General features: G+C 44.8%; 1 protein-coding gene across 1 annotated transcript in view; it reads left to right on the top strand.

Annotated features, from left to right (window-relative positions):
- Positions 1-1,391: 1,391 nt before the first annotated feature.
- STAB2 (stabilin 2) overlaps positions 1,392-21,078 on the top strand; it is a 150,877-nt gene continuing 131,190 nt past the window's right edge. The window contains exons 1-3 of the mRNA XM_080935775.1: positions 1,392-1,452; positions 18,998-19,083; positions 20,005-20,074. Coding sequence (XP_080791901.1) covers positions 1,407-1,452; positions 18,998-19,083; positions 20,005-20,074 — 202 coding nt within the window. The 5' untranslated portion in view covers positions 1,392-1,406. The remainder of the gene's footprint in view (positions 1,453-18,997; positions 19,084-20,004; positions 20,075-21,078) is intronic.

Raw genomic sequence — 21,078 nt, forward strand, 5'->3', positions numbered from 1 at the left:
TTCATACAGGTCTTTAAATACATGAAAGTGATAAGATTAAGCAACTCTGACCCAACCCTCAGATGGCTCCAGGAAAGGGCATTAGGCCCCAAGGGAGAGGTTCACGTTCCTGGCCACAGGATGATTTCCCAGAAACAACTCTGATAAAATACTTCTCAGAAAAACCATAAAATGTTCTGGCCAAAGGCTACCTGGGCCCTCTGGGGAATGGAGAGACTCTCCCGGGATGACTGCTGTTACTGTCACCTGCCCTCTAAAACTGTATAAAAGTTGCTTGTAAGCTAGAGTCGGGATCATATCCAGTCTCTCGCTTGAGAGACTGCTGAAGGTCGATCCTGGTGTGCTAAGAAAATCTGCACTTGCTTTTGCATCAAAAAAAAAATTCTCTGTGGCATATGCATTTTTTTCTTTATCCATTCATCCATCGGTTAAAATTTGGTGGCTATTGTGACTAATGCTACAATGTCTATGGATATACATAAACATCATATATGTACATATATACATACATACATACATACATACATACATATATATATATACATATATATATGTATATATATATATATATATATATATATATATATCACACAGAAGAGCTGCTTTACACAGCAGCCACACAGACTAACATTCCTGTCACACTGAACTGTTCTCTTTGCTCCGCTTCCACCAGCCTTGCACTAGGGGCTTAAGATAAAACTCTTTTAATGGCTCTGAGAATATCTTTCATCATGTTTTCAGTTCGTGTCTTCTGAGCTATAGACACACTTTCATACATCTGTGGGCCTCTTTTATGTCCTCTGAGAAGTTAAGGCCTGCATCTCTGCTCCAAGTTCCCTGTGTTCCCTTTCCTAGAGATGTCCCCATTAACATTCACAGCCTTTCAGACAGTAGCTCAGTGCTATCTTAACTGTCCCCAAAGCAGGTGTACAGAAACTTCTGTATAAGGACTTACTCCCACACTGATCTTTCTGTATTCGTTTTTACTTTATGTGTATGGGTATCTTGCCTTTATGTGTATGAGTATGTATGTATGAGCACCATGTGCTTGAGGTATCTACAGAGACCAGGAGACAGTGTCAGATCCCCTGGAGTTACAGATGGTTGTGAGCCACACTGTGGGAATTTAACTTGGGTCCTCTATCTGGAAAGGCAGCATGTGTTCTGAATCACTGAGTTATCTTTCCAACACACACACACACACACACACACACACACACACACACAAGCAGATTAGATAAATAAGTAATAAAAATAAAATTCAGAGCAATCACACCACCTAGTGGTAACTCCCCTTTAATGGTCATAGGTTAACAACCTCTCTCCCTTTTTCAAGGTATTCGTTTGACATCCGGTCATACATTCTGGCTGTCCCTGGATGCCGCCATATATGCAGGAAGGATTATATGCAACCTCAGTGTTGTCCAGGACACTGGGGCCCAGACTGCATGGGTAAGTGACAAACTCTTCGCATCTTGGAATGTGCTTCTCCAGACCCATCTCACAGACATACAACAGGAGAGAAGAAATGGGAGGATGATTCTCTAGAACTTTGTGTTCCATCTGTATGTAGAAACATCTCTTTTCCCATCAATTTCTAGGCAGGAATCTGCTTGCTACAGTTAGTGATCTCTCTTCAAAAGAATTCCTTGGAACCAAGCCAACTAGCACATTCCTATAGACCCAGTACTCAAGAGGCTGAGTCAGGAGAATCATAATTTTGAGGCCAACATGGCCTGCAAAGCAAATTTTAGACCAACCTAGGATATATAACAAGAGCCTGTCTCCAAAGAAAAAAGGAGAAGGTAAAAAAACAAAAGAAAGTTATTTTTAAGTCATAAATCATAACATTAAAATAATATATTATATACATGTGTATCAAGGAGAGCTTGTGTGTGTATGTGTGTATGTGTTTGTGTGTTTGTGTGTGTCTATGTGTGTTTGTGTGTGTGTGTATGAGTGTGTGTGTATGTGTGTGTTTGAGTGTATGTCTGTGTATGTGTGTGTTTGTGTGTGTATGTGTGTATATGTGTGTGTGCTTGTATGCGTATAAAAAGATAATGTTCATATTTTTGTGTGTTTCTGTGTATGTGTTTGTGTGTGTCTGTGTGTGTGTTTGTGTGTGTATAAAAAGATAATGTCCATATTTTTGTGTGTTTGTGTGTGTGTGTTTGTGTGTGTGTGTTTGTGTGTGTGTTTGTGTGTATAAAAAGATAGTGTCCATAGGAAGAACAATGAACATTTATAACCTCACACACACAACTTTTCTTAAGAATAAACTTGATTACAACATCTAGAAGACTGATATTCATTCTTTATCCATTCCAAAAATAACCATAACTTTGTGAGTGTGGTGGTGCACTCTTTAATCTCAGTAATTTGGAGGCAGAGGCAGGAGGATCTCTGTGAGTTTGAGGCCAACCTGGCCTACAAAGCGAGTTCAGGACAAACAGGGCTCTATTACAAAGAAAAGCCCTGTCTTGGAAAAAAATTAACTAAAATAAAATAACCATGAAGCTTTCTAAAATTTAACATCTAAGGATTTTACATATCAAAAACCATAACTCTAAAGGCCTGGCATCAGAAAGCATGTGAAGGTAACTGTATGGAGTTATCTGAACACATATGCATGCTGTTCGGGTATTTTGACTGGTTGGTTAGTGGGTGGATTTGACTCTGACAGCTTGAGATAAACTAGAGCCAGTTGGAAAGAGGGAATCCCAACTGAGAAAATGCCTTCAACAGGTCAGCCTGTGACAGGCAAGTCTAAGGGGAAGTTTCTTGATCAATGGTTTGTGAGAGGGTCCAGCCTTCTGTGGGCAGTGCCACTCCTGGGCAGGTGATGCTGGGTAGCACAGAAAAGCAGGTTGAGCACAGTGTGGTAAGACAGCAGCCTCCTTCCAAGGCCTCTATCCAATTCCCTCCTCCAGGTTTCTGCCCTGGCTTCCTTCAGTGATGGGCTATGGCACAGAAGGGTAAACCAAACAAGACCTTTATTTTGCCAGCTTGCTTTGGGTGATAATGTTTATTATGGGAACAAAAAGCTAACTAACATAGCGTGTGCAGTGCACATAGAAATTAACCTCAACCTGGTCCCTCTGCAGGAATTCCTAGTTGATGATAAATAACCTCAGATTTCTGTGAGAAATCATAACATTTTCTAGCTGAAATGGACTGTAGAGATGGATAACCAAATACGGACTGGGTCCTTTCCATGGTTGGCAATTACCTGAGTCCCCATTTGGGGCAGTCAGACTCTGGAATTTTTAATTCATTATGGATTTGCCACTTGTTCCTTAGCTTCTAAGACAGCATGGGATGGTCCCTCTGGGATCTAGCTGCATGGAAGTGTTCTTTGCTTTGCTTCTGCCTGACTAGGTAACTGCGCACCACCACTGGAGCTCAGAAAGATCTTTCTAAAGACGGGGAAGGGGAACGACCGTGGCTCGCTCACACTGGCACGCGAGACTATAAGTGTCTGGGTTACTTTTTATCTTGGTTTTTTATTTCTCTCTACCTTCTCAATCTTTGAGCTTATTTTATACACAAATCTGTGTCTTCTGCTGGTTCCCAAAGCTAAGGATTACATTATTAGTTATACTGATTTCACATTACAAGCATTACGTACAGAGATGTCCGGGACTCTTCATCATCTAATATAATTTTTGAATATTCCCATTTTCACTAGAAGAACTAGGGATTTGAAGAGCATGTCTGTTGTGGTAAATATTAAAAAGGTGCAACCATTTCCATGCTGGTTCCTAGTACTCTCTTACCTAGGCGTTTGATCCCTGGAATTTGTTCCAGCACTGTAGGGCCGTATAGAATTAACATTAATTTATCTCTGATTGGTACTCTCCCTGATGCCTCTCTCCCATGCTAGTTCCCACACCAGAGCGCCATACAGAACTAACATTAATTTATCTCAGCAGCTCCACACTGCCCCCAAGTACTCTCTGACCCAGGTGGTCTTCCAGCAGTTCCAGCGTGGCACCTTGCCACACTGCTTCCTGGCATAGTTCTGGCACCGGTGGGCCATAGGGAAATACCAATATATTTATCTTATTGGCAGCAGCCCTTTGGTTAGTGTCTCCCCCCGCTGCCACTCTACCAGCCAGGAACTCCGCTTACATTCCCTGTAGCCACCCCAGGTCCCAGCAGTGGTTATCCTCTCCCACTTCCCTTGGTGTTGAGTGGCCGAGTTAAAAAAAAAAAAAAGCACCACACAATAAACTCTGATCCAATTGTTATGATACAGTTTGCCCACCTAGACAAGTCAGATCATCCTGTACACATCCATCCCTTATAAAATATTCATAAGAACCTGTATCTGTGCAGAGATGTGCAGAGAGGAACATCTATGTCTGCCTCCATCTTGACCCCTTCCTCCTTCCGCTTGCCTCCTCTCTCTCCCTCTTTCTAAAACTTTATCCCCTCCCACCCTTTCCTCTCGTCCAATGACAGGCCTCATTCTATCCTGTGCCTGCCTTCCTGCATAAACACAACAACTTATACATGCCTTTCCAGCTTCCTTTTGGTACACTAAATGATATACTAAGTACCAAGGGATTGCTATATTTCCATCTTGTCCTCTACCTAAAGCAGAGCTTATAACGGATGTTTCTAACTCATCTCTTGGTGTCTTCACTTCCCTAGCCAACACCCAGAGTATGTTCCTCACCCTGGAAGATAAAGCCTTGGGATTTAGACATCCTAACCATTCTGTCTATTAATTAATTGCTCCATTCCAGCCTCACTCCATATTCTGACTTCATTTATGTTGCTATGACAAAATACTTATAATTCCAGATTACAGCCATCATTGCGGAGAAGTCAAGGCAGGCTCTTTAATTAGTTGATTAAACACACAGTCGAGAGCAGTTGCTCGGTTGTTGGCTTGTATTCAGCTTGCTTGCTCCCCTCTGAGAGAGTTCGAGATCCCTGGCCTAGGGAATAGTGCCACCCATAGTGACCTGGGGTCTTCCCACAACTTAAGACAATGTCTTCTGACAGACAAGTCCGAAGGCCAACTTAATGTGGACAGTTCCCCTGTTGGAGCTCTCTTCCCAGGTGATTCTAGGCTGTGTCTAGTTATAATCATAGCTAACCCTCACGCCTGCTCACTAACACTGCATATGTCGGTGGCTTTAGTAGATCAGACTCGAGTGTTGGACTCAGCTATCTTCAGAGTGGCCCCCATGCTTTCCAAGTTCAAGGGTAGCTTTTGGTGCCAAATGTAACTATGACTACATTCACTTCTCATAGCCTTCCTGTTAGGCCAGAAAGAGTGTTTACATTTGCTTTTATCTTTCTTCCTCATAAAAACGAATGTGATAGTGCAGTTGTTGGCCTGACATAGCATAGACAAGCACAGGCTCTGTCTGAGGCACACCAGGGCATTAGGAAAATTAGTGTGCCCGACAGAGAGAGTAGCCGACCACGTCCAGACTGCATGGGAACATTTTTGAAGTGGACCTCCTAAAATCAAGGGCAGGTAAAACGGTGCCTTTCTTGGAGCCCCTTAGTAAGCATGGGAGTCATCTTCCACAGGGCTCACAGCCTCCACAGCTGTCAGCACCCTGCCACGCCAGGTGCCGGCAACCATTTCGAGGTTCTCCCTCAGCACCTGAAGTGCCAGAAAAATATTAATTTGAATGCTCAGGCATATCCTCAGAGCAGGCCCAGGGCCACTGAGGAAAAACATGAAAATAAATGCCTGACATCAATTCTGTTCTCCAGTGAGGCCAAAGGGCACTTCTCTTTATCCTCAAAATCCAAACATGCCAAGTGACACAAAGGGCTTCCTTCCTTCCTCTCAGGAAGAAGATAAACTGGCTGCCCGTTTTACCCTACCCACTCTGTGGCCGTGACAAGTTTGGTCTTGACTATCACTTTACAATTCCGCGAGGACAAGGCCAGCTGCTGACACAGGTCCATCCCTCTATTCGGAGGAAGCACATTCCCAACCTCCCTGTGACCTTGTGTCGGAGGCAGATGGGACACCCGCTTCCTTTATAGTACAATAAACACGTCTGTCAGCAGCATCTCTGGCTCACTGTGAGAAGTATTTTTATAATGCCTGACTCTGGGAACAAGTGAACAATCCTGAAAATTCAGAAAATGCCAAAAGCAAAAAGAAAAAAAAAAAAAAAAACATTACCCATCATCTTCTAAAAATAAGGCATACATTCTCACTGAAGGGGGAAAATGGTTTCTGAGGAGGTTTTTATTTCAATTTAATCTGACTCACCCTAATTAAAGATACTGCTACTTTTTCAAACATGCTTATAAAGAGACCTATTTTTAACTAATCACGGTTGAGCCGAGTTTTGCTCTGCGGCACAGAATGTTCCAGAGCTTACTGTGTAACCCAGTCTGGCTTCTAAGTCCGGGCAAAAGTCCTGCCTCAGCTTCCAGGCTGGTCAGGCGACAGACATGTACCACCACCTTTGGTACTGAGCAGCCAATGTCTGAGATGAAACCAGCAGTTTTTCATTTACACGTCCCTTTTGTTTATAACTAGTCCCCAATGCAATGGCTCTGAATTACAGCACAAGAGTCTGAATGTGTGCAAGAAAAGTCACATACACTACAGCTCAGCTATGATCCTAGTGATTTATTTCAAAGAGAAATGGTCTTTTTAAGAGGTAGGTAGGTAGGCCATTGTGTGTGTGTGTTTATGTGTTAGACTTTATGCACACCACATGCATGTAGGTACCCACAGAGGACAGAATGGGGTGTTGGGATTTACAGATGGGAGTTACAGATGGTTGTAAACCATCAGATATGGGTTCCGAGAGCAGAACTTCAGGAGCAGTACGTACCCTTAGCCACCGAGCCACCTTTTCAGGCCCCAGAGGAGAAATTGTCTCACTGTCTCCCTTTCCAGCTCAGCGTTGCTATGTTCTGGGAGACTGTTTTGGGGGGCTGTCTCGTTTCCATTTCTCAATCCTTCCTTCTCCACACCGTATGCCTCGCTAGGTGCTACACACTTCGCAAACACATGACGGATCTGTGACCCACAAGCTATTCTGTTCTGCCCGTTTGTGTGTGTGTTGAAGGATAGATAATCCTGAGTTCAAATGAGAAACTTAGCTCCTGTGGGTTTGCCAGGTAGAGAGTTCCAACTAGAGAGACACCTGGAGTGTCGGGGTATGTTTTCTGCTAGCACCGTGCAGGAAGCTAAGGTTGCCTTGGCTAGGTGACCTCTTAAAAGATAAGGCTCCAGGGAGGGCCCCCTGCCTCTTGTTGGGCAGGAAATGAATTATCTTATTTTAAAGCAACAGCCCAGCTTCTGATGTGCTGACAGCTTATGATACATGGGGAAAGCCTTGACACAGAGGCCACCCACCAGCGGCGACCTACGGGAACCATGATAAGGACCTGAAATAGTCTCATCAGCAACTTTGGCCTCACAAGCGTGCCCCAGAGGCAGAGTCTGCGGCTGTTCTCTCAAGCGCATGCTGAGAATGCCTGTTCTGACACAGGATTATCTCAGATGCAGAAAATAAATGCTCGCCTCTGCTTTGAATTTTTTTTTATTTTAGAACGGATTGAGTTGTTTCCATGTATTATTAAAAGATCCCACTCAGACCATAAAGTACGGACCCTCTCCATCCCCATATTCCTGCTACCTTGTTTCCAATGCTCCTTCTAGGATTAGCCAGCCCATAGAAGGAAACCATTTACTGATCACCTACTATATGTTGCACATATTCACACATAAGCCAAGGCTAGTCACCTTGCCCATAACCCTCTAAGTCACAGATGATTAAGAGGGACTGACACAGAAACAGATGTAAGAGACCCCAGAGAGGACCCCAGGGCTATGAAGACACTGCCACTTGCCCCGTTTGTCTGCCATTCTACATCTAATTGCTTCCAAAAGCCCCCCCCCCTCCTGAAACCATCACACAGGAGTTGGGTTTCAACACAGACATCTGTAGGGGACACTTCACCTAACAATAAGTTTTCACACTAGTGAGTCACACTAGTGGGTCAGGAAAAGGAGCTTCTACAGAGGAAAAACGTTCCATTTCCTGCAGAGTGGCTGCTGCTAGGACTTTAGGGAAACCCCAGGGGACAGACATTGCCCAGCAGGTCCTCATGCACAGCTGCGGGCAAACATGAGGATGGCCATGAGCCAATGAAGGGCCACTCGCTTCAAAGATGGACACTCAGCAAGGTTCCTCTTTAGAAAGAAGCCGGTCCCTCCATCTGACTGAACGTTGTTTTACTTTCTCCTGAGTACACAGAGAGCTGTCATGGCCCCCTTAGAAAGTTCTGCTGAAGACTCACCAACATTAAATGAGACAATCAGCTGAACCAGTGACCTGTAAAAATCCGTAGGCTGGGGGAAGGGGAAGCCATCACAGACTTGTGATACCCATGGCTGTGTGACTTAGTTAGCTTACCTCTCTGTACCTCAGTTTCCTTTTAGGGGTCTGGGAGCACTACATTACCAAGATAGTCAGGCAGTGTGCTTGTCATTCTGTTCGGGGTCTAGAAGGAAAGTTAAGAACGAGGAGGAGGATATGATGATGATGATGATGATGATGATGATGATGATGATGATGATGATGATGATGATGGTGATGATACAATAATGATGAGATGATAAGGAAGAAGAAAACAAAGACAAAAGGCAAAGGCTGGGACTGTGGATCAGAGTCAGAGGGCTTCTTAGCATGCACAAGGGCTTGGGGTCAACCTTAATGCCAAAAACTTACATAGACAGACAGACAGATAGATTAAGTAGGTAGGTTGTGTGGTTGATTTAGATGACAGGTATCAGGAGCATCATCAAATACATGTAGATGAGCAAAGAAACCACTTTAAAAGCTACATTCGGCCCTGGCTGCCACAGCTCTGATGCACTGAACGGTCATTTAAACCCTGAGCAGCTCTTCCTAGACCCTCATACTGAGGTGCAATGAAACCATGGCATCCAACGTGTAACGATAAAGAGACACAATTAAAGTCCATGTCTGGCCAAGAGCAGTCAGATAGTATAGAGTGTGTCCAGTGTGAACAGGGCAGTCAGATGGTGTAGAGTGTGTCCAGTGTGAACAGGGCAGTCAAATGGTATAGAGTGTGTCCAGTGTGAACAGGGCAGTCAGGTGGTATAGAGTGTGTCCAGTGTGAACAGGGCAGTCGGGTGGTATAGAGTGTGCCCAATGTGAACAGGGCAGTCAAGTGGTATAGAGTGTGTCCAGTGTGAGCAGGGCAGTCAAATAGTATAAATGTGTCCAGTGTGAGCAGAGCAGTCAGGTGGTATAGAATGTGTCCAGTGTGAACAGGGCAGTCGGGTGGTATAGAGTGTGTCCAGTGTGAACAGGGCAGTCAAGTGGTATAGAGTGTGTCCAGTGTGAACAGGGCAGTCGGGTGGTGTAGAGTGTGTCCAGTGTGAACAGGGCAGTCAGATGGTATAGAGTGTGTCCAGTGTGAACAGGGCAGTCAAATAGTATAGAATGTGTCCAGTGTGAACAGGGCAGTCAGGTGGTATAGAGTGTGTCCAGTATGAGCAGGGAAGTCAGATGGTATAGAGTGTGTCCAGTGTGAGCAGGGCAGTCAGGTGGTGTAGAGTGTGTCCAGTGTGAGCAGGGCAGTCAGGTGGTGTAGAGTGTGTCCAGTGTGAGCAGGGCAGTCAGGTGGTGTAGAGTGTGTCCAGTGTGAGCAGGGCAGTCAGGTGGTGTAGAGTGTGTCCAGTGTGAGCAGGGCAGTCAGGTGGTGTAGAGTGTGTCCAGTGTGAGCAGGGCAGTCAGGTGGTGTAGAGTGTGTCCAGTGTGAGCAGGGCCTTGGGATGGATCCACTGCACTACAACAAATAAGCGTGTGTGACTCTTAGAGCCGCTTTCATGCCAGTGGGTACAAACTATAGAAAAGACATGGCTGTGCTCTAAATAGGAGAAAGATCAGTCACCTACAAGAACATGGTTGCATTCTCCTAACCTGACTGAAGCACACACCAGTTCTAGTGAACACCCATGTCATTCTAGTTCATTTCACCCATGTGTCCTTTAGTCATATTTACTTATAGTACAAGTTTTTCCTAGTAGGATATGGTTATTTGGGATTTTCAAAAAGCTTTTCTTGCTGCTGCTGCCTTCATCATCTTCTTCTTCTTCTTCTTCTTCTTCTTCTTCTTCTTCTTCTTCTTCTTCTTCTTCTTCTTCTTCTTCTTCTTCTTCTTCTTCTTCTTCTTCTTCCTCTTCTTCTTCTTCTTCTTCTTCTTCTTCTTCTTCTTCTTCTTCTTCTTCTTCTTCTTCTTCTTCTTCTTCTTCTTCTTCTTCTTCTTCTCCTCCTCCTCCTTCTCCTCCTCTTCCTTGATTTTTCTGTCTCTGTCTCACTCTCTAGCTCTCCCTCCCTCCTCCCTCTCTGTCTGTCTCTCCCCCCCCCCCGTGTGTGTGTGTGTGTGTGTGTGTGTGTGTGTGTGTGTGTGTGTGCACGGTGCATGTGTGTGTTTGAGAATCTCTTGTGTGCTGCTATCACTCTATCACAGGTGACTTAAAGGCTAGCTGGCCCCTGGCTTCTGAGCATTCACCTTCCTCTGCCTCTGTGGGAGAACCGGGATTGCGGGTGCAAACTCTGCAGTCCTAGTTTGTCATGGGGTCTGAGAATCCAAGCCCAAGTTCTCACAATTGCACGGGGAGTGCTCTAGCCCTGAGCCGTCACCCTGGACAGGGCTGGCTTCTGTCACTTAACACAGTGTACCCCAGATCTGTGCTGGGAAGCTAACAGTTACTCATTCCTCATGAGTCGTCACAGCGCCCCATCCTCTGGCTGCCCACAGTTCACTCCCTAAGTCAGAGACATGCAGAGCTATTTCCAGTCCAGGACGACAAAGAATAAAGATGCTGTGGACATCTAGGCAACAAGCATTTTTGAGAACATAACTTTTCTTTCACTTAAACAGATACCTAGACATAGAAGAACTGCGTTATATGTTGAATATTAAGAAACTAAATACAAATAAAACCTTCCAAACTCCTTTCTAAAGCATCCGATCATTTTTCCTTTTTAATTTTTAAATTAATTAATTTATTGTTGTTGTTCTGTATGAGGACACGTGTGGTGTGACATGTATGGAGAAGTCAGAGGACAATTTGGGGGGGAGTGGGTTTTCTCTTTCTAGCACGTGGGTCACAGTGATTGAACTCAAGATCACAAGATTTGACATCAGCCACCTCTTCAGCTCCTCTACTGTTTTGTTGTTGTTGCTGGGTTCTTGGTTTTTCAACAACACATGAGGGTCTTGTTTGCTAGGAATCCATTGTGAAAGCCAATACAATTATTTTTTAAATTTCTTTAACTGTGCTAAAAAGTATCAAATAAGTCTTTTTATTATTCTAATTTACATCTTGAATGTGCTTTTTTCTTTTTTTAGTAACATCCCCAGTTATCCAAACAAATTTCTCTGAAATAAATCAAAATGTTCCCACTCAGTGAACCCACTTGCCAAGACTCACTGCAGAGAGAGCACCTAGTAGTGGCTCACGGGAAGTCACAAGTCAGGCCTGGAGTTGGTGACCTGAGACTTGGTCATTACCTAATTATAGCCCTTGATCCATTTCCCTCTTTTGTATAGCCACATCTAGGTAGTGGTATTTTGAGACTAACTTTCAGCATTTCCTAGATAACGCTCACCAATGCTCACTTTTGTAGGTCATCAGAGATTTTCCTGTCTAGACACAAAGATTAAATGGGATCTGCCTATAACAGTTCCTCTTATCTGCCTGCCTGGATGGACAGAATCTTAGAAGGACATCAGCTCACCAAATAATTGAGATTCAAAACCATTCTTGGCTACCAGTGCATTTACAAATGGTGTTGTTTACACAGAGGCATGCTGGAATGGAGTAATGTCCGGAAAGGTTGTCTCAGGCACCAGACTCTGGTAGCTATTTGTATACATTTTGGGTCAGTTTTCCCTATTGTTAAATTTGGATAGTTTTTTAAATGTATTAGACACAGGCTGTTTATTGGATGTGTGACTCACAAGTACTTCTTCACAGTACATGTCTCCCTTGTACCCTCTAAACAGCACCTTTGCAAAGCGAGGCCAGGGGAGGGATTTTTCTTCAACAAATGTTGTTCCTTGTATCACGCCTAGGAATCTTTGACTCACCTAGCTTCGCACAGGATTTCTTCTAGAAGCTTCACAGTTTTAGGTCTTATATTTAGGTCATGTTAGCCTTTTTGTCTGGGAAAACATATGGATCAAAGCTCATTTCCAATAACTTCAGCAACATTTGTTGGTTTTGGGCTCTGTGTATATACACACATGTGCCTGTCTGCCTGCCTGCCTGTTGTGTGCCTGTCTGCCTGCCTGCCTGCCTGCTGTGTGCCTGTCTGTCTGCCTGCCTGCCTGCCTGCCTGCTGTGTGCCTGCCTGCCTGCCTGCCTGCCTACTGTGTGCCTGCCTGCCTGTGTGCCTGTCTGCCTGCCTGCTGTGTGCCTGCCTGCCTGCCTGCCTACTGTGTGCCTGCCTGCCTGCCTGCTGCCTGCCTGCTGCCTGCCTGCCTGCCTACTGTGTGCCTGCCTGCCTGTGTGCCTGCCTGCCTGCCTGCTGCCTGCCTGCTGTGTGCCTATGTACACCCGGTGTTATGTAACCAAGGCTGGCCTCAAACTCAGTATGTAGCTGACAATCACCTGGAACTCCCGATCCTCCTAAATCTACCCAGGTGCATGAGCTATCACACCCAGCTCTAGCAAGATTTCTTTAAAAGATTTTCCATTTACTGTCCTGATTTGATGGGAGTCTAGAAAGCAGTTAGTCATTTGTGTTCCTCTCTTCTGGACCAGCCCTTCACCACTACCATGCTCTACCAATTTATCTGGCTAAGGAGTAAATTACTCTCAGTTACTCCCCTCCCTCATGAAAACTGAGTAGTGATGTCCTTCAGCTCAGACACTGTCAAAGTCATCTTGGTTAATCCAGGGCCTTTGCCTTTCCACACAGGGTCTTTTTATTAATGTCTGCCATAGCATCATGTTAGGATTATTAATGTCTGCCATAGCATCATGTTAGGATTATTAATGTCTGCCATAGCATCATGTTAGGATTATTAATGTCTGCCATAACATCATGCTAGGATTATTAATGTCTGCCATAACATCATGCTAGGATTATTAATGTCTGCCATAACATCATGTTAGGATTATTAATGTCTGCCATAGCATCATGTTAGGATTATTAATGTCTGCCATAACATCATGTTAGGATTTAATTGGTGTTATTTGTCTCTATACATCATTTAATCCTGTCGTAGTCAGAAAGCAATCTTAATATGATTTCAGTGTCTCCAAATTTGTGAAGAGTTGCTTTAGAACCCTGAGCCTAAAAGGATCCCAAAATATCACATCTCTTGGAAAATGTTTCCTTTGTACTAAAAAAGAAAAAAGAAAGAAAGAAAAGAAAAGAGAGAAGAAAAGAAAAGAAAGGTGTGACCTGCTGTCCTTCGGCATTGCTCTGTGTCACTTAGGTCAAGTTGATTAACAGGGCTGGTCCAGGTTTCTCTAGCCTTAAAGATTTGATAACCACCTACTCCGCAATTATTGAGGAAAGTGTTGAAACCTGTGACCCTGGATTTAACAATTTCTTCTTGAAGTTTTGTGGAGTTTTATTTCATTTACTAGGACTATTATCAGGGTCACTAAAATTATGATTTATATTCTTTTGCTGAGTTGGCATCATAACATTGTAAAATGATCTTTCTCATCCCTGGTCCAAATGTCCTACTCTGAAATCCATTTGTACGATGAGTTTTGCCCACCCTAGCTTGCTTGTAATTCGTGGTATCTTAGCTACCTTTCTATTGCTATAAAAAAAAATTCCACTGTCAAGTCATGGCATCTTTTTACAGCAACAGACACAAAATAATGTGTTTAATTAGGGCTTTCTTACAGTTTTAGAGGATGAGTTTATGACCAACATGGTAGAAAGAAGCATAGTGGTAGGCTGGTATGCATGCTGCTGGAGTGGGGAGAGAGGGAGGGAGAGAGAGAGAGAGAGAGAGAAAGAGAGAGAGAGAGAGAGAGAGAGGTAGAGACTGGCCTGCCTTGGGCTTTTGAGACCTCAAGCCCACACCCAATGACACACATCCTCCAACAAAGCCATGCCTCCCCCAACAAGCCACACCTCCTCCAACAAGGCCACACCTCCCCCAACAAGACTACAACTCCTCCAACAAGGCCATGCCTCCTAATCCTTCCCAAATAGTTCTACCAACTGGGAACAAGCATTCAAAAATAGGAGCTTGTGGGGTGACTCTCATTCAAACCACCACGGGTGGTAAGGTGCTACATCCTTCTCTCCTCTTTGCCTTCTACCTTTATCTTTATATTTAAAGTGAGTCTGTCCCAGTGTGAGAGTACTTCCTTGTAATCCCAGCATTTGGGAAGCAATGGCAAAAGGATTGCCTGTGAAATTCACGGCCAGTCTAGTCTACATTGTGGGCTTCAGACCAGCAACACAGGGAGACCCTGCTGAAAAACTAAACAAAGAAATAAAATAAAGTAGGTCTTCACAGTGTGATGTATTTGTGTATATGTTTTGCACTGATGCATGCACGTGTGAGCACATGGATATGGATGCCTGAGGTAGATGTTGCCAGTCTTTCCACCAAGGTATGGCCTCTCCGTTGAATCCAGCACACCCTGAAATCCTCTGTCTCTGCATAGTACTTATATGGGTTCAAAGGATCTGGACTCCAGTTTTTAGTTAACTAGCCAGCTTGCCCTGAAATCCCCTGTCTCTTCCTGGCACTTGTATGGGTTCAAAGGACTCCAGTTTTCACTCTGAGGCAAATTCAGCTACTAACTTGTCATCTAGTGTGATAACCCACTCCTTTTAATTAAGGTATTTAGACCATTTATACTTAATGTGGCAAGTTTATTCCACTATCTGGTATGCTTTCTATTGTGTGCATTGGCTCTGTTGCTTTGTCTCCTTCTTTTCCTCCCTTTTACTTGTTTTACATAATCCCACTTTATATATTTTATCAACTTGTTTTCTGTGATGTTTATTTAGGGGATTAGGCACTTGCTTCTGTGTATATAGAAATACATGCATTTTCTGCAGTCTACACACGTCACGCTACACCACCCTACGCACAGACATCCACAGCATCATGTTTCTACCCTGCATCCCGGGCTTGCTGGTCTAGTTCTCAGCACTTTACTGCGGTGTGCCATAAACCAGCCAATGCAGCACTAGCAATCTGACCTTAGCCAGCCATTTTTAAGCTCCTAACAACGGTGCCCAGCATTTTCCATTCCTTTGTAGGTCTCTAGATCTCTGTCTGCTCTCGTTTTGCTTCTTCCTGCTCTATTAATTACATTTCTCTTTCAGATTTTATATATCTGGGAAAAGCCTTCATTGTGTCTTTATTCTTTACATGTGCTGTTGTTTTAGATGGTATTTCAGATTTGCGACAGTGTTTCTGTTCTAGTACTTTAAAGACAAATGCGCCACTGTTGTCTAGGTGGAATCCAGTCCAACCAGGGAGCTGTTGTCATGGTAACTGGACTCTGTTATCACTACATGCTGGCTTCGCCTGCTTGTAAGATGTCCTTGTCATCGATTGTAAGTTTGTGGTGATGTGCGATTTTCATCACGCTGCCGTTCCTCAAGGCTCATTGCATGCTGGGAACTGGACACTCAGCACCTCCATCCAGTTTAGGAAGTGCTGACTCTAAATTTCAATGTCTTTTCTTCTTCCCCCTTGATATTATAACAGAGCTCACTCCTGTTCTCTTGGTATTATCCAAAATTTTCTCTGTGCCTCTTTTTGTCTTTACTGTTTGCCTGTTAATTGAACATTTGTCAGTGTCTGAGCAGCCACAAATTGAATACAGTGTGTTTGGACTCAAATGTTGCGTTTTCATATGTAAGCTTGCACACACACACACACACACACACACGTGTGCACACACACTAAGGGGGCTTTTCTGTTACCTGTTTAATAAATTTCTGTCCCCCTTTCTCCCCCTCCACTTTCACTTTCGGGTTTTCTTCTTTGGGCAAAGGCCAAAAGCTTTAGCAAGGCCTTCCATTTGTGATCTGGCCATTCCTGTCCTTTGAGACCAAATGGAAACCAATCTGTCTTCTCAAAATTAGGCTACTTGGAATAAATTCTGAAAGTGTCCAGTAGGGGGAGCTGTGGGCACCAGGCTTCCTACAAATGTCCTCAGCTGGCTTGTAAACCTGCACCTTCCTCAGGCTAACACCCAAACCTCCCTCCCCCCAGAGACAGCTCTGTGTGCCCCTTCATTCATTATTTTGTTCCCCCTTCCTCATTTCTTTTCCTGAGTGTCATTAACTGTTACCATGTCAATCCTAAAGAAAGAAACTGTCCGAATATCTGCCCAGGAGTTGTGAGAATTTAATTTGCTGTCACCTAGGTTTCCAGCCACGCGGACAGCAGGAAACTGGATCTCAGACAGACACGGGCTGTGCTGAGGGAAGAAGGGCGCACGGCCAGCAAAGTTCAACCTGGGATTCCAGTGCAGAATATCCCAGTTGCCAGGCCCGGGCTCACTGTACCAATCATCTCATATTGCAGAACAGCCCAGACCAAGACTTCTTTCTTCCCTTCTCCCTCCCTCCTTCACTCATTCCTTCCTTGCTTCCTTCCAGCTTTTCTTTAGGGGACAGAGGCAATGTTAATGCTACCAAAATGAGTTCCGTTTGGGAAGTTCTCATACCCACAGCCTGTTTTCCAAAGTACTGACTACCCATGTAGCCGTGAGCAGGATGGCTTCTTGTCTGCTCACCTTGAGAATGCCTCTGTCATCTTTGGGTTGACCCTGTGCCTGTCTGGTTGCGTGATGGGGGTTCATCACAGTAACATACAGAGCATCGCCAATCTTTGAAAACTGGTTTTGTCACCATTGTAGAAAGCCTAGATTCAAAATGTGCACACCTTTAAAGCCACCATTGAGAAGGCAGAAGCAGCCTTTTTAAGTCCAAGGTCAGTCTGGTCTACATAGTGAGTTCAGAGACAGCCAGAGGTATACAATGAGACCCTGTCTTGGAAAAATATGCAAATATGTCAGCCACTTATATTTTGAATAGGAGGGGCCAGAGGGAAAAAAAACTTATACACATTGGACAAGTAAAGCCTCACCCCCCCCCCCATTGTATCTGCAATTTGCCAGCCATCTCTTAAGGGACCAACATATTGAAAGATACGGTGTCATTCAAAAATCAGACCTCCTCTGTGTGTAGAAATCACCTTATCTAAGAGCTGCTTTTATGGTCTGAATAGTTATGCCCTGCCCCTATGTACCCACTTGGTTTGTTACTATAACAAAACACCTGATGCAGTATAACTTATAAAGAAGAAAAGCGTATTTAGCTGACAGATTTGGAGTTGAGCCATAGTGCTAGCAGGGGGCTCTATTGCACCATGGCAGAAACTCATGTGGGAAAAAGAGATCCCATAGAGAGATAGGTATGGGGAAACTCTGCTGATTAAGGTCAAAGTCTGCCATTGACCAGATAACTTTTGGGGGCTTTTTAATAGGGACTCCCTTCATTAGCAGGGATTCTCCTCTGATCTTGTCTGGGGAATTCTAAGCCCTCACATACATCTCTACCTGAGGAATGTCATGTAGCCTCATTTATATTACAGGGCCAATGTCCTTTCTCCTGATAAAACCTGAGCTTTTCTTCAGCTAGCACCTGGGATTCCTGAAATGCTTCCCCACGCTCACGGGGCATTTCTGTGCCCTAAGCCTTCATCCAATGACCTTTGTCCATCCTGGATGTTTCCACCCTCAGATGCCCAAACTCTATAAGCCTTGATTCACTGTAAGTAAAGTTGATCTGCCTTCTGATAGCTGATTCTGCTGTGGTTACTCACCTTATGTACTCACAGGGCTTCCGAATCCCCATTGGTCATCTCTGCTCCCACTGCCCCACGAGCAGGGAAACCCACAGAAAGGAAGCTGGGGGGCTAATGTCCGGCCTTTTATAGCAACTTCCTTAGAAGAACAAGTCAGGATCTTTATCAGACTCTGAAGTCCCTTCTGAGGACAGATAGTGAAAACTCGCCCCAATGGACACTAAGCCCATGTCAACACACACACACACAGACACACACACACACACACACACACACACACACACACACAGTAGACCAAGCAACACATAACAGGAGAGGAAATTCATCCTTGGGGTAGTCATACCCTAAACTTCTGCCACTTGCTACCATTTTAAATTCTGTCTGGTTGGGACGTTGTCCCAGCTGGAGTCCTTGATCAGTGTGTTGCTCTGCCTCAGTCTACCTGCAGTGTTTGGTAGACCGTTTGCTGATGGACTGGAAAATCCTCTAGTAAAGATCGGTCACAGCTCTGGTTCAACAGAAGTGCAAAATGCATACTTGTTTGCAACCGTCTCTGGGTGGAATCTGACTTCCTTTGCTCACCTTAAGTACACCATGGGGGACTAGAGAGATTGCTCAATGGTTATGAACACCGGCTGCTCTTCTGGAGGATACGGGTTCGACGCCCAGCACCCACATGGCAGCTCGCAACTGTCTATGGCTCCAGTTCCAGGGCATCTGACATTCTTACTCAGTCATACACGGAGGCAAAACACTAATGCACACAAACATAATAAAAATAAAATTATTTTAAAAAATAAGTACATCATGGAATGGGTCAAATCACCACCCCACCGCACCTCATAAGCCCCACCCTTGCTGCTCCCAAGTTCAAATCCCAGTCCCTCTGAAGTCCCCCACCTCTGCAAGTGTTCTAGCATAAAGCTGTTCCTCTCGACCTTAGTTTTTCAAGACAGGCTCTTGTTATCAACTCATGAGGCCTCGAACTCACTGGGAAGCCCAGGCTGGCCTCCAGCTTGTGAGCCGACCAATCAGGCCTTCGATTGGTTTTTGCCTCTGGCAACTATACACCAAGCGGCGGACTGCTCCTTGCAGCATGCCTTTGCAGTCTAGAATGAATGTGTTAATCTGGTCTGTTTGATTATTCCAGAGTGCCCAGGAGGAGCACGGGCACCATGCGGTGGCAGGGGCGTTTGTAATGAAGGTATGGAAGGGACCGGAAGCTGCTCCTGCCGAGTAAGTTCAAGCCCTGCCCCACCCGGAAGTGCTGCCTCCCCCCTTCCCCCCAGTTGAGTGACCTTAATTACAAGCCCACACAAGACGTCTCTAGCGTAACAGAGTCAAAAGATGAATTCTCCGTGTGCAAGAAAATCACCCCTCACTGTTATATCTGCCTGTGAAACCCGAAGAACGAGCTATAGAATGATCCTCTTTGAAGACAGAAAGCGGGGTCACAGGTGTAAAGCTATCTTATGAATACGTATCATACGGGTTTGCGGCTGTCACCTCTTGCTATTGTCAGAAGTCATCTCTACCTCACTGACTAACTTTGGGGCCGTGTTCCCCACACTGGGCCAACCAGGGGGTGGGTGGCCATTGAAGAAACTCTTTAGCTAACAAAAGGGACTCTTGTACATTTCAAACTCGTAGAGGATTTAAACACAACTCTGATGGGAATTTCGTTCAGCTGCCTTCAGAACAGAACTGGAAGTGGTTTTGTTTCTTTAGCCTGCTCCTGGGACCCCTTTCCTCGTACCGGGTGCCTCGTGCACCTTTGCTACGGAGATGTATTCCTAGCCTTATTACATCTTGTTGTGCCGTGCTGGGTTGATACCCCTGGGAGGCCTGCTCTTTTCTGAAGGAGAATGGAGTAGAAGTGGGTCTGGGGGAGAGGGGAGGTCAGGGAGTGGGGACTGGGAGGAGGGAAACTGTGGTCAAAATATTTTTTTAATTTAATTAAAGAAAATAAAATACAAAATTTATGTGTGTATTGTTATGTACAGGAAGACTTCGGGGCGGGGGGGTGGGGCTCAGGGAAGAAAGGTCAGGGGAAAGACATAGTTGAGAAGCGAACACTGGCCAGACTCTGGCTTTCCTGCTACCATGGGAGCCACCTGGATGACCTCGGGTCTGATGTCACCCACCCGTGTTTTACAGGCTGGCTTTCGTGGAACGGCCTGTGAATCTTGTGCTGCTGACAACGTTTTTGGGCCCAACTGTTCAGCAGGTGAGCCTGAGTTTTGTTCACTTAAAGCATTGGGAGGGTTTCAAAGTCCCCAGAGAGAATGGTTTTGATTCTTAACCATGGTTTTAGATTTCCAGCCTCCAGACATGTATGGATTTTTGTCTTAGTTTTCCATTGCTGTGACAAAGAACATGAAACTGGAGCTTTGGTGAGGAGAGAAGGTTGGTTTGGGGGGCAGGAAGTGTGTATACACCCCATTTGCTTTATCTACCCATGTGTTGATGGATGGCTGGGTTGGTTCTGCCTCCTTGCTATAGAGAATAGAGCTGCAGTAAACAGAGATATGCAAGTGTCTCTGGTAGGACATGGAGTTGTATAGCTGGGATATACAGTACATCTAGCAGATGGTTTTGTTTTTGTTTTTCAAGAAAATCTATAAACACATATAGATATTCAGTCTCACTGTTCATTCGCATGGCTATTTGGTCATCCCTCCGTCCCTCCCCATATCTGATCCTTAACCCCCCTCGAACCCCTTCCCCTTTCCCACACAGCCCTCCCATCTGCCTCCTATAACTCTTCCCCCTTCTGAGTGAGATTTAAGCATCCTTGCTTGGACCTTTCTTCTTGTTTAGCTTCTTTGGGTCTGTGGAGTATAGCATGGGTATACTGTACTTTTTGGCTAATATCCCCTTATTAGTGAGTACGTACCATGCATGTCCTTTTGGGCACTCTACTAGCCTGTATAGTGTTGACTGCCCGGGAAATACAGCTGTTGTTAGCCAGATGGACAAATGTGTGTTTGAATGAATGAATGAATGAATGAATGAATGAATGACTCCAGTAACACTCTCCTGGCCCAGAAGCACAGTTTCATGAGGTAACAGATAAAAGGGTTAGAGCCAAGGCTTCGAGCTTGGCAGAGCTCTTGCTCCAGGGTTGCTAACTGCAACAACTAGATAGATGTGTAAAACTTGTTCTCTGCATTTCTTATAAAAGCAAATAATGTCGCCACCTCTAGGGAGCGCCCCACGTGGAAAGGCACA

The sequence above is a fragment of the Micromys minutus genome (genome assembly GCF_963924665.1).
Source record: "Micromys minutus genome assembly, chromosome: 22".
In the NCBI taxonomy this organism is placed as follows: domain Eukaryota; kingdom Metazoa; phylum Chordata; class Mammalia; order Rodentia; family Muridae; genus Micromys; species Micromys minutus.